Source organism: Nestor notabilis, unplaced genomic scaffold (genome assembly GCF_000696875.1).
Source record: "Nestor notabilis isolate BGI_N333 unplaced genomic scaffold, ASM69687v1 scaffold12508, whole genome shotgun sequence".
NCBI classification, from domain to species: domain Eukaryota; kingdom Metazoa; phylum Chordata; class Aves; order Psittaciformes; family Psittacidae; genus Nestor; species Nestor notabilis.
Genome location: NW_009939661.1, coordinates 49327 through 61965, shown reverse-complemented (window position 1 = coordinate 61965; position 12639 = coordinate 49327). Strand labels below are relative to the sequence as shown.

Below are 12639 nucleotides of genomic sequence, written 5' to 3'. Positions count from 1 at the left end.
GCACCTCAAGGACTCAGTAAGAAACTACTGAAACAAAAAGATATAAAGACTCTATTGGAAAAAAAATTGAAAGAGACAGAGTCTTCCGAGGAAGACAGTCAGGATGATCAAGTATTTTAGTTTCATTGGTTTTCAGTCCTGGAAAGTAATCAAAATAAAAAACAGATTGTGCATAGAGAATTGCTGAAAGAAAAAAAGCAGATGCTAATAAGTATAGAAATAAAGAACTAAGTCTTAAAAGCTAGCATTTTAGGGCCTGAGGACGTGAACAAAATTTATGCCATTTCTTAGATGAGATTAGTTGAAAAGCTAAATTATCCATAATCATCATGGTCTGTACATGACACCAGAAGTAAGCTAAAATGCTTTCTCAAACATAGTTGAATAAAATATGAAACTATAATAGCAACATGCTTCCAAAGTGCATACACAGGATTTTTATATATCGAATTTGATTGCCATCAAAGTGGTTTAACACTGCAGGCAGCTTTTTGGAAACTGTCTCCTAATAGCATATACATTTATGGAATGTATTTTATCTTTCCTTCCTAAGTGCTTGGGAAAGTTAATACATGTATTTGACATTAAAACAAAGTGAGAAGGCAAAATTAAACAGCTAATCTTAGAGATCTCAGTAAAAAGGGAAAAGAGATGAACACACAACAGGTGACATGACAGCCATAAAATACAAAAGATTCTAAATATAGAATTCACGATGAAATATGAAGAGAGATAGCTAAAAGACTAGGTTCAGCTAACTGCCCTGTGTATTGTTGTTGCTTGATGCTACACCAAGTCGTTCACAACAGACAGGCTATTGGCCACCATCAGATAATCCATAAAATACAATGACAGGAAGTTGAATGCAAAATGAGATCATAGCTTCAGATTAGGACCGGTAGTAGTGCAGTCTGTGCTACTGGAAAACAGTACCAGGCAGTCAGAAGACTTATGTTGCTATTGTGAAGCCAAGGCAGGAAAAAAGGATAGTCTACCATGAGTAACAATTTCAGAGCATGGCTAGTATTTTGCCTTTTTTGTAAAAGTATGAAGAAAAAATTATTCCAAGATTCTCAACCTCACTATTTCAGAATTTCTCCCTGTTTTTAGAGTCAGTGAAGAAAAAACCCAAGTAATTAATTAGCAGCAAGCAGAGTTTCTCCACCAGCATAAATGTTGTTCGTAAAATGGTCTAGTAATTATATTCCAGCAAATCTTCTAAGAATATTTGGTTCCAACACATTTTTAAAGTATTCTTTCTTCATTACAGGGAATAGTAATAAAGCAGCAACACCTGCATTAATCCACACTTCATCTACTGTCATGTGTAAGGAAAAAGAAGCACAGAGTCTATCCATAAAAATTATTCTGAACATGATTCCACTGTCTCTGACTTGTGAGCGAGACCATGTGCAAAAAAAGGGATGCATTCACCAATCCTATGGCCTCCTGACAAGGGAGATTAGGCTTTAGAATCCTTAGAGCAAAAGATTTATACCATAAAAACATTTAAGATATGAAAGAATAAGTAGTGGAAAGTACAATTAATAAAGACTGCTTTGCTGCTCTAACATTTTTGTCAAGTGCTTGCTCTGTCAGTTTTACTATGAACATGAATGAGCAGTTTCTCACCGCTTCTGTGAAAAAAAGCCCAACAAACCCTCATGACAACAGTTACAACTTTTATATATGCTAGTGTCAAATGTACATAAAGAAAATGGTATAATATTCAGATCAATTCTTACATTGTCTTTTTCTCCTCAATTCTTCTTTTTGTATCACCCAAAAATACAGTTCAGGTGTAGTAAGCTTCAAGAAGATAAAGCAGAAACAGTTCCTTGCTGGGATCAGCAAGGTCTGCAACATTCTTCATGAAATAAAGTTATGGCAAGTACATCTTCAGGAAAATCACAGTGAATGGCAAATTTTTGAATTAAATTGAAAACAAGTAGCTCTCATTTTCCTAACTCAGGTTTTTCATTGAGGCAGATGCTGTTTTTTCAAGAAAAATGATGCAGCTTATTCTAGTATCTAGATTAACATGAAATGGATGATCACACATACTTTTAAGTTTCCCAATTTAAATATAATTAAGGATTTTAACAGTTAATGCTTTTCTACCTAGTATTTCATAAGATTCTTTGTAGTGGTGTTGCTCATCTTGACAGTCCTAAAATACAACTATATGTATTTGGTTTTATCTCTTAATTCAAAGACTTTCCTAGGTATACATCAAGACTGCACCACTATATGGGCTTATTCATGCTTTAATTTTAGTGCATGTATCTCTGATTATTACGTACTTTATTCTTTATTTTAAGTAAAACAAACAAACAAACATCATTGACATGGGGCTAATTCTTGTTTCCACAAGAAATAACTGATTTCCACAACTCATCAATTGATGAGTTGCACTCATCAAAACACCAAATTTTGCACACTCTAGATTTCAGGACCATAAAAGATAACACCATGTAAAAACTTCAAAGTAGAATTCAAGAAATTACATACCTTGTGGTTGTTTAAACAGAAGATGGAAAACAGATTCCTTACTGGTGGACTTGGATAGGACAGATGCACTGAGATGACAACTGGACTGCTCTTGATCTAAAAAAAATGTGGTTCAGGGAAACTGATTTTAAAGTCAAAAACTGATTATACAATTTCCCTAATAAAACAGCCTCTTAGACAGAGATTTTAACAAAAACATTCTCAAATGGGAGCGAATGGGACTTTTTATCCCCAAAGTTTAAAATATCTGTTATTTATCTTTTCTTTGCATCCATCTACATATTTAGCTAAACATAATTTTCACAGAACTAGCTAACTAATCTCTGAAAACTAATTTCACTTCATAAAATGAAAAGCACTAGGTTATGTTTCGTTCTAACACTGACTTAAATATATGCAATAAAACTTATGTCCAATGTATTTTACCTGAAAGAAAAAACAGTTAGTAGCAGATTTGCCTTTGATAATTTAGTTCAGTTACATTAAAAAGTCAGAGAAAGCAGTCTGAAAGCATTTTGCACATTTAACAAGAGGCATTCCTACTTTGGAAATCTTTGTATGGAAAAAAACATGGCCAAGCTACAGTGCATGCAACCTTACCTTGGAAATAAGGTAAGTTTTAACAATCAACAATGTAAGACATATTTCAATATGACGGTGCACACAACCTTACCTAAAACAATCTTGTACATTGCCACACATAACAGTTTTGATAACCCAGACAACATTGGATTTCAGAGAAAAACCGGTTTACTTCCTGTATCAAATTTCTAATCACTACTGTAGCTTTAATATTTTCTTTGACCATTTTCCTTCAAACTTTGAAGTGAATATCCTCTAAAAAACAATTACACATTTTTTCAGAAACATCAAAATACATTTGGCCCATTGAAAACATGAAATCAAATTATCCATGTCAACCAAAATAAAGCATGACAGGTATTAACAAACCATTAATAGTTAGGGACAATTCTTATACAGGTAAATTCTATGGGGTCTGGTTTATTCTGGAGATTTCAGTAGAACCAATTATCTATATTGGTTTAGCTACTTCCATAAAGCCATAGTAGTAATATTATACAGTGGTATTTACAAAAAAGCAGTAACATTCAGCTTGAAACAGCTAAAATAGTACAAGTGGCTTTTAAACGATCTGTAACAAGACTTTGCATAGTCTGTAGCTCTGATGATTGGCTCATATTGGGGAAAATGACCTGCTCTTAAACAAACATTACTCTCATGAATATCCTTAGTATAGCTAGGAAGGCATACATGAATAAGAGCTGCAGATTTAAGCCACAGATATGTATCCATGTCCTGGGAAGAAAATTTATTGCTATCAAAATCAGTAAGAAAACACTAAGTTTTAGGAGGTCCAAGATTTCATCTGTGCATCACAAATTAACAGATGGTGGGTAGTTTTACTTGTTCTATAATTATCTAAAATAAAGGACCATTTGTGCTACTTTATCAGCCAAAATTCATGGAAAGAAACATTTCTGAGGAATAATACTCTTGGGCTTGACAAATTTTCAGAAATGCAAATGGCAGCTTCAGTAATGGTCCAGATATGACAATTCTCAATTGATTTTTATTTTAATTCCTAGCCTATGCAATTCTAAACATAATTTCACGACTATCTAGGGCAGAAACTGCCTATCAAATGTTACTTGAAAACACGATACAGGAAAACTTCTGTAATCCTAATACTTCTTTAAAGTATTAGGAAAATCTATAAAAGTTGATGTTTATTACTTGTACACTTTAATCGAGATGCCCTATTTTCATTGTTGCCGCTTCTAGTTCTCTTAAGAAGAGGTACATGGTCTGAAACACAATTTGTAAAGATCAAGATCAATCTAACATTTCATTCTATCTCCTGACTTGCTACTTTCTGTCGACTTCCCCAATCCACCCTCTTGCTGGCCTCCAACAACATCAGCAGTGAAAATGATGAGTCCAGTGCAAGATTAAATAAAGGAAGGCATTCCACTAAGTTGCTTTAATGATAAAATATCAGCTAAGAGGTTTCAAAATTATGGTAGCTTGGGTTTTATATTACTAAAACTACAGGTTTAAGTCCTGTTCTCGGAGAAGGATTCAAAAACTTCTGTGAAGTTGAGTTACCTGCTGACAGGAACAATTCTACAAAAGTAATTAACATTTTTCAGGAAAAAAACAGGTTTTAAGAATGACTACGCTGTCACTCTTTAAGGAATAAATTAAGACTACAAGGATGACAATGGGGCTTAAGCACCTCCCGTATGAAGACAGGTTGAGAAAACGGGGGCTGTTCAGCCTGGAGAAGAGAATGGTCCATCTCTGGTGGTGTTCAAGGCCAGGTTAGACAGAGCCTTGGGGCACATAGTCTACGGTGAGGCACCTCTGCCCATGGCAGGGGGGTTGGAACTGGATGATCTTAAGATCCTTTCCAACCCAAACATTCTATGATTCTATGATTTCAGACTAAAATATTTGTGTTTAACTAATTCAGATAGGTTACTACTGTTATGTCTGAAGTAATATTACAGTCATTCCTAATTAGCTTTTACTTTTCTGAGTGTCTTCTTGCACTGCTATTAGAGATCCTAGGAAAAAAATATGCTCCTCATGTCAAAACACACTAAAGCATAGATCATCACAACATGGATTAGAGATCCAGTCTTCTCCATAAATTACTGTCCTGGGTTCAGCTACAGAAGTCATTTTTTTCTCCTTCTTAGTAGCTGGTGCAGTGCTGTGTTTTTGACTTTCAGCCAGGGAACAACGCTGATAGCACCGATGTTTTTAGTTGTTGCTTAGTAATGTTTACTCTGACCAAGGACTTCTCTCAGTCTCATGCTTTGCCAGGGAGGAGGGGAAGCCAGGAGGAAGCAGAGACAGGACACCTGACCCAAACTGGCCAAAGGGCTATTCCATACCAGAGCACATCATGTCCAGTATATAAACTAGGGGGAGTTACCCGGAAGGCCCAGATCGCTGCTCGGGTCAGGCTGGGTATCGGTCGGTGGGTCGTGAGCGGTTGTGTCCTCTTCCCTTGTTATTCCTCTTATCATTATTATTGGTAGCAGTAGTGGTTTGTATTATACCTTAGTTACTGGAGAGCTGTTATCTCAACCCGTGGGAGTTATGTTCCTCTGATTCTCCTCCCCATCCCTCTGGGAGCAGGGGGAGGAAGAAGAGGGGGGAGTGAGCGAGCGGCTGCGTGGTTTTGCGTTGCCAGCTGGGCTTTAACCACGACAATTAGGACTATAAATAGTCATGAAATAACGTTCAGGTTTGGGCATCTCAAACTGATACAAGTAAAATAAACAGAGGAAAACAAACAAACAAAGAACAGTAGCAACAACAAAAGAAAAAGTTATTTGTGGAAAAAGCAAGTTCAGAACTATCACAGTTCAGTTCTTGATAGGAAAGGAAGTGTACTACAAGTGATGTATTCATACTAGGATAACTTTCTCACCAGCATGATTAGTCTTGTGGGATGGCAAATTCATTCCTAATGTTGCAAACCCCCAAGTTAATTAGCTTTTACTATTCACTGGGATAACATATCTGCTTCGCTGTGGTATATACAATATCGAAGTTAGTATATTAAAATATTACCTGCTTCCTTCCAAGGTAAACTATGTCTTGAGAACATGAAAATTCAACTAAATATATAATCCCTTACGGAAATTATTTCCCAGCACACATATAAGGGCCAGAAATATTAAGCTGAAGTTGTGCATCCTTGACTTGGCTTATAAGACTAGATTTCTTTCCCTCTGAGAAGAAGGAAATAGGAATTACAGTAAATATTCCAACAGAGAGCAAATCATAGTATGTATGAACATGTCTAAAGACAGCTTGAATGCGTAACTCAACTATCTCATTGTGATTAAAAACAAGAAAACATTTACAGGTCACCAGCAACAATTGAATTAGAAAAGTAACATTAAACATTAAACTGATCAATAAATTCAAGACAGCTTTTAAAGGACAAGTATGGTTTTACTTCCTTAAAGATCACAGTACAAAAATAATTTTTCTCAAAGAAAACTTTTCATAATTCCACAGATCACAGAAACATCAGATCATCATCATGTCAAGTCTACTGATGTATAAAGAAAAATGAAAACTGACAACTTACGATACATAAAACCCAACATCAGTCTTTCGTTGTCCAAGCCAGTTGCCTCTGCACTGTCTTTATTACTGAAAATATCCCTGGGACAAGTTAATGTTCTATAGTTGCAAAGATGAGTATGTTCTCATTAAAATACTTAAACAACATGTGTTCTGCTAATGTTTCTTAGAACATCACAATTTATTAGGGTTTAGTACCAATATTTACGCTTTATAAATAATTTATTATGAAATTGCATTGTGGGTAAGTGAATTTATTTTATTTTTTTTTTAATTTTTGTGAATAGCACATTAGATTAGCTTTTTTTACAAATTATACTTAGTATTAGCATACTAAACTGTGCTATACAGCACTAGATTTGTGCTCAAGAAGCCAAGCAATTTGCTTCTTATAATTGCTTTTGCACAAATCAGAATACCAGTTTGCACTTTACACTAGAATAAAGCATGCTGTACTCCATGAGATGCAATGGGGACCCTCGTAGCACACATGTAATACACACCTACAGTTCAAGAGATTATATAATCAGTTATTTCATGGTTGAACAATTCACAGTGCTTCTCTAAGTGTCTAAACTAGGATAAACAGAAAGGGTAGATGGAATGAGTAGAAAATATAAAGGTTTAACATTTTAGAAGCAAATTGCATTACTAACAATGTGAAGTTTGCTGTATCTTCAGCTGCTCCAGGAATGATGAGTTGATGAAGAGCACTTCAAAGAGATATACTAACAATTTATCAAAGTAACTCTGGACTGAAGATCTACTGTTCATGTCAGCCACTTCCTCTAATTTACATTTCACTCTCTCACAATCCATGTCGTTAATGAAGATCTTGAATAACATGGGCCCCAGTGCTGACCCCTAGGGTACTACACTCATTACCAGCCAGCAATTGACTGTCAAGATGTTGATCACTGTCATTTGAGACCAACAGTTCAGTCGAATTTTCAACCCACTCAGCAGTCTGCTCATCAAGCTTACACTTCCTCAGCTTCCAAACAAAAATACAACAAGAAACAATGACAAAAGACTTGCTAAATCACAGTATATTACATCCACTACTCCTCCCTTATTTGCATAATCACTGATTTCCATATAAAAGGCAATGACATTAGTCAATATGACTTGCACTTAACAAATCTATTTGATTACTTCTGATTACCTTCTTGACCTTCATGTGCTTTGAAATGGATTGCAAGATGATGTGCAATTCATTCAAGTTTTGCTTGCAAAGACTTAAGCAAAAAACAGCACTGTGCACTTCAGCCTTTTCTGCATTGTCTAACTAGCTGATTCCCCCATCCATCAATCCCTAAGCTTCTTTAAGCAGCTAGCCTACCTTTAGAACCCCTTCTTGAGAGACCATACTTTCCCTGTTACTTTTCACACCTGATGGGTTTTGGCTTTCCTGATCTTTTTGGTAAGTATGCTCATAGTACTTTTACATTTGCCTTTTGTTACATCTTCTTCCTTCCACCTAGGTGTAGTACAGGGAATATGCTATTGCCACTGCTAGTAACAGGCCATGGGGCCTTATATTAACAGTGCAGAGCATCATGAATTTGTTACACCTTGCTTGAAATTGAGCTATTTTAGCTATAACAACACATAGCTGAAGTGCCAGCTGTTGTCTTACCTGTTTTTCAACTTCAGCTTAGTGATGAATAATTTTGTGGTATTACTCTAAAGAAATTCTACAATGTGAGGTAAAGACCCAACAAAACAAAGAGGTCATTGTGGAACTAAACCTGACAACCAATAAGAAAGCAAGTGTAGCAACAGACCCTTATGTAAACATAATAAACATTGCCTTCCCAGTGAGGAACCTAGGATGTTGATGACATTTATGCTCCCTTCTCTAATCTGAACAGCACTTTTGAGCCTCCTGTATGTGCTGAACATGATTCTGTTCTGCTCTCTGCCAGGTCCCCTGCTCAGCAGGTAAAAGCTGGCACTGTCCCCAAGATCCTGGCCTTGATTTACTTAGTGTGTAAACAGTGGATCTACTGCAAACTGCCGCTTTCTTCATTGTTGTCCACAAGAGAACATCATCAGAAACTCAGAAGTGATCTGATCATTTACAAAGGGAGCTCTGTTTTGTGATAGTTGAGAATGAAAATACTTCAGCAGTTACACATGGGAAACTGTAATAAAGTACATGGTCAACAAAACTATAGAGAATTTGGTCATGAGAACAAAATGCACTTGACCAGATACCATTTAGGTAAAAGAATCATCAAAATTACCGCTATATTAACTCTATATGCAGCTAAAGCTGTATTTCTATATTTCTAATTCATATCTCAGAACGTGTAATTAAAAAGCATGAGTTCCGTTCAACAAATAAACATGAATCTCCATTTTTTAAAAGTCACCTGTCTTCACTTGCTTTATGTGCCACAAACCCCAAATCATAGCATGAGTGTGTAAATCTGACTTAAAACTTACCTTTGCACAGGTTTGAATTTGCTATTCTCTTATGTTTCTCCATCTGTGGAGTCTGTGTCAGGGGCCACTGGAAGGTTTATCTTCAATTTTTTCTATATGTAGGTGCCAGGAAATGCTTTGGCACCTGTTTTCTGATACCACATGTTATGTTGAACTAGGTAGAGATTCATAGAACCTTCTATAGCTCTCTGCTTCATTCAGAGTGAAATTTATTCTTTAACTAAGTAAATATCAAGGGGAGTCATCAAGGAGAATCTGGGACTGCAGACTTGAGTTCTACAGCATTTGTGAAATCTCAGTATGGACGATGACTTGGCAATCTTTGATAATTCTGGATCATACTTTTTAAAGGATGTTTGAAAATATTGCTGAAGCATGTTTCCCTGGAAGGTCAATCAGAAAACAGCTCAAATATTTTGTCCTTACTAACTCCTTTAGGTGACAAAATAAGATGACATATTTGGAAAATAACCAAGGAACAAAACCAAAACAACACATTAGCTATTTGGCTTAGACATACAGCTTCCAAAACACATCTGGGAGACGCCTACTGCCTAAATGCTATAGTGCAGACCACGGCCAATAACCAGCTTCCTGTAGACATGAGGCTGTTTGACCTCTACTGTGTTCTACTATGAACAATTTTTAAAGGGTTGTGTTATTTCTTAGCTCACACAGCACTGTTTAACAGAGCTTTTCAGGGAAGATGTAAATGATACGTGGTATCTCCACTGCTAGGAAATGGAATGAGGCAAAGGTAATCACATCCACTCACACTTCTAATGCAACCCAAGGAGCTTAAGTTCCTTCCCCCACCCCCAAAAAATCCAAACCTGTGTACCTGTCAGCATGACATCCACCACCACGTTTTCAGGAGTTGGATTTTTGAAGGATATCATGCCAGAAGATCGCTGGCCAATGCATGCACTTATGCTGGTTGGTTCCATTAGCTGAGGAGGAAGACCAGTCCCGGAAAGGTTAAATATCCACTCTGTAAGCTGTAAATGAAACATGATTATTCACTATTTGATGAATCAGATCTGTATATTTTAAGGCATTTTTCCCACTTCTTCCTTCTAGTGTTCTATGTCTCTCTTCTGTTGTAAGTCAACTGCTGTTAAATGCTTGCTTGCTTCTTCCTGCAAGCTGTTATGCTACTCTTGAGTATTTCTATCACATTCTGGGAGATGTTCCTATCTACTCTTTGCATTAAACTTTTGGGCTACTCTGAGCACAGAGTATTTAACTTCCAAGCTACTCAGAGCTTCAAGTGTAGTGAATGGAAAGATGTAGGTGGCTGCAAGAGGGCAATTCAAAGCACATATATTAGAACCTGAAAGCATATGAAGTGAGAAGTTCTTTTCAGAAGAAAAAGGAATAAGAAAATAAATTCTTTCATTGGACAGCAGAGAATCATACAAAAAGCTAAAACTGTCACTCCAAAGATAATGAAGAACATTAACCACTATACACAGAAGAATCGATAATATTGAAAAGAACTAGTAGATACAGAGTATCACCACAGAGCAGAAAAAAAAGAAAAATATAATTCAATTGATGTGTTTATTTTGACCATTTTTTTCAGCATGAAAGAAAGGACTTGCCTGCCTTATGCTTACTCTTTTAAGATTAAAAAGAGATGTTAATAATGCCACTCATTATGGAACCTTTAATGCTGAATGAGCAGCAAAGGTGAATAGTAAATATAAAGGTAATATCATTATTTTAAGGAAAATGTTTAATTTGTGCATTCATGTGGCTGCCTTTAAATAATAACTGACTAAAATCTGTCACTTATTACAAACTACTCCAAATGTGACCCTTTGACCTGTTTTGTTCAGTGTAACTCAAAAAGACATACATCAAATACAGAATAGAAAATAATAAATAAATTCAAACCACTACTTCCATTATCTGAAGTATTGCATTTACTTCTGCATAGCCTGTTTGAAATAATTAGGGAAAATCTGTGATAGACAGGGTTCAAAAATCTAACAACAAATCTGGAAATACTTAAAGTAAAAAGTGACTAATATATTGAGACTTCTCAGCATAAACAGGGATAAATAAAATGTCACATCATATGTCTTCAGAGAGTAGCTTTGAACAGCAAAATTGCATGCATAAAAGAAAAAAAGGAAAACCTGTTTGTATACTGATGTAGAGAAGCAACTACGCAATACTAAAAGTCAGAATATTAAAACATGGCCTATGTTTTGTTTAGGATTTAGATAGTGAATTATACCACCTGGTTTGCAGGGAGTTCTGCATTTCTCAGTCTAGTGAAAATTGAAAACTACCTCCCTTTAAAATTACATTTTATTTCATTGTTGACTTAAACATGGCCTATAGCCTGTTTATTGTTACAAACTCATGAGTAGGAAGCTAGCACCACTCATTAGTCAAATTCTGACAGGAAGGTGAATGCTGCCACTGTACAGGCTTTGAAGCAACAGAGGACTAACTCCTTGGTGAAGCCCCTTTGCTGGTCATAGTCAACAAGAAACTGCTCAGCAGTTGCCAAGCCAGCATGCCATAGCATTTGTGTTCCTGACTCACGTTCTTCCTTGCCCCATTGGCCTCAAGAAGTTAAATATAAACAACAGGCTGAGCACACTTTTCAGACTTATTTTGAAGGACTGAAAGACAGGCATAAGCATGCCAGAAGATCATGTTTTCAGGAAGCTGGATGTGCCAAGCTATTAGTGGTTAAACTGGCCTGTCAGTGTTACTTTGTGCTTGCTTACACATACAGCAACAATATATATGTATATATGTATTTCTGTGAATCTCTTAATACAGAAATTAGGAGGCAACATTAGTCTAACAACGCTTTCCAAAACCTCTGTAAACCTGTGTAAACCATCCTGCTCATAGCAAGTAATTTCACACGTAGGTGCAGTGTAGGGGTGGGAGGAGTGAGCGTGTTCATATTTTGTACAGATGAGCTGTAAAGATCAAAGAGCTGTAAAGAGCTTTATTGCTGAAGGCCCAGGCTCATGGTCTACAAAAAATAGACACTGTAGTTTTCACTGATTTTCTGTGATTAACAAGAAGAGCCTTTTTGATCCCCCTTGTTTCAAGTGCTCAGCACCTTTAAAACAACACACTGAAACTTTGTCAAACTGAACAGCTAAAGGAGCCAAACAAAATTAGTGGTTGGTCTGGAATATAAAATGAGACAACCAAAAAATTATACCAATCACAGGACAGACCTGCCTTGCCTGACCTGCAGTTATTGTTCATCATTGCCCACTCTGTGATGGAGCTCAAGACTACGTATGCCCAGTGCAAGAAATCAAGAGGAAAAGATATTTAAAAACCAGAATCCTTAGGAAAATAATACAAGATAGGATATTGGGTTCATTTTCTCTCTAATATTACTTACTTCTTTTAAATGCTCTACATTATACCTGGATGCTAGTAAAAGTGGTAAAAGAATAGGATAATACAGATATGTTAGAACTCTGGGTGTGGATTAAGTTAAAACTGACCTTTCAGTTGTGCTGTCCCAACAAACTTAATTTCAGATTTTCACAATGATTAGAG

General features: G+C 36.2%; 1 protein-coding gene across 1 annotated transcript in view; it reads right to left on the bottom strand.

Moving 5' to 3' along the window:
- Positions 1-12639, bottom strand: part of LOC104409942 (chromosome unknown open reading frame, human CXorf30) — a gene marked incomplete at both ends in the record, with an annotated part of 87567 nt that overhangs the window by 27869 nt on the left and 47059 nt on the right. Inside the window, one exon of the mRNA XM_010019976.1 lies at positions 9932-10088. Within this exon, the coding sequence (XP_010018278.1) occupies positions 9932-10088 (157 nt within the window). The remainder of the gene's footprint in view (positions 1-9931; positions 10089-12639) is intronic.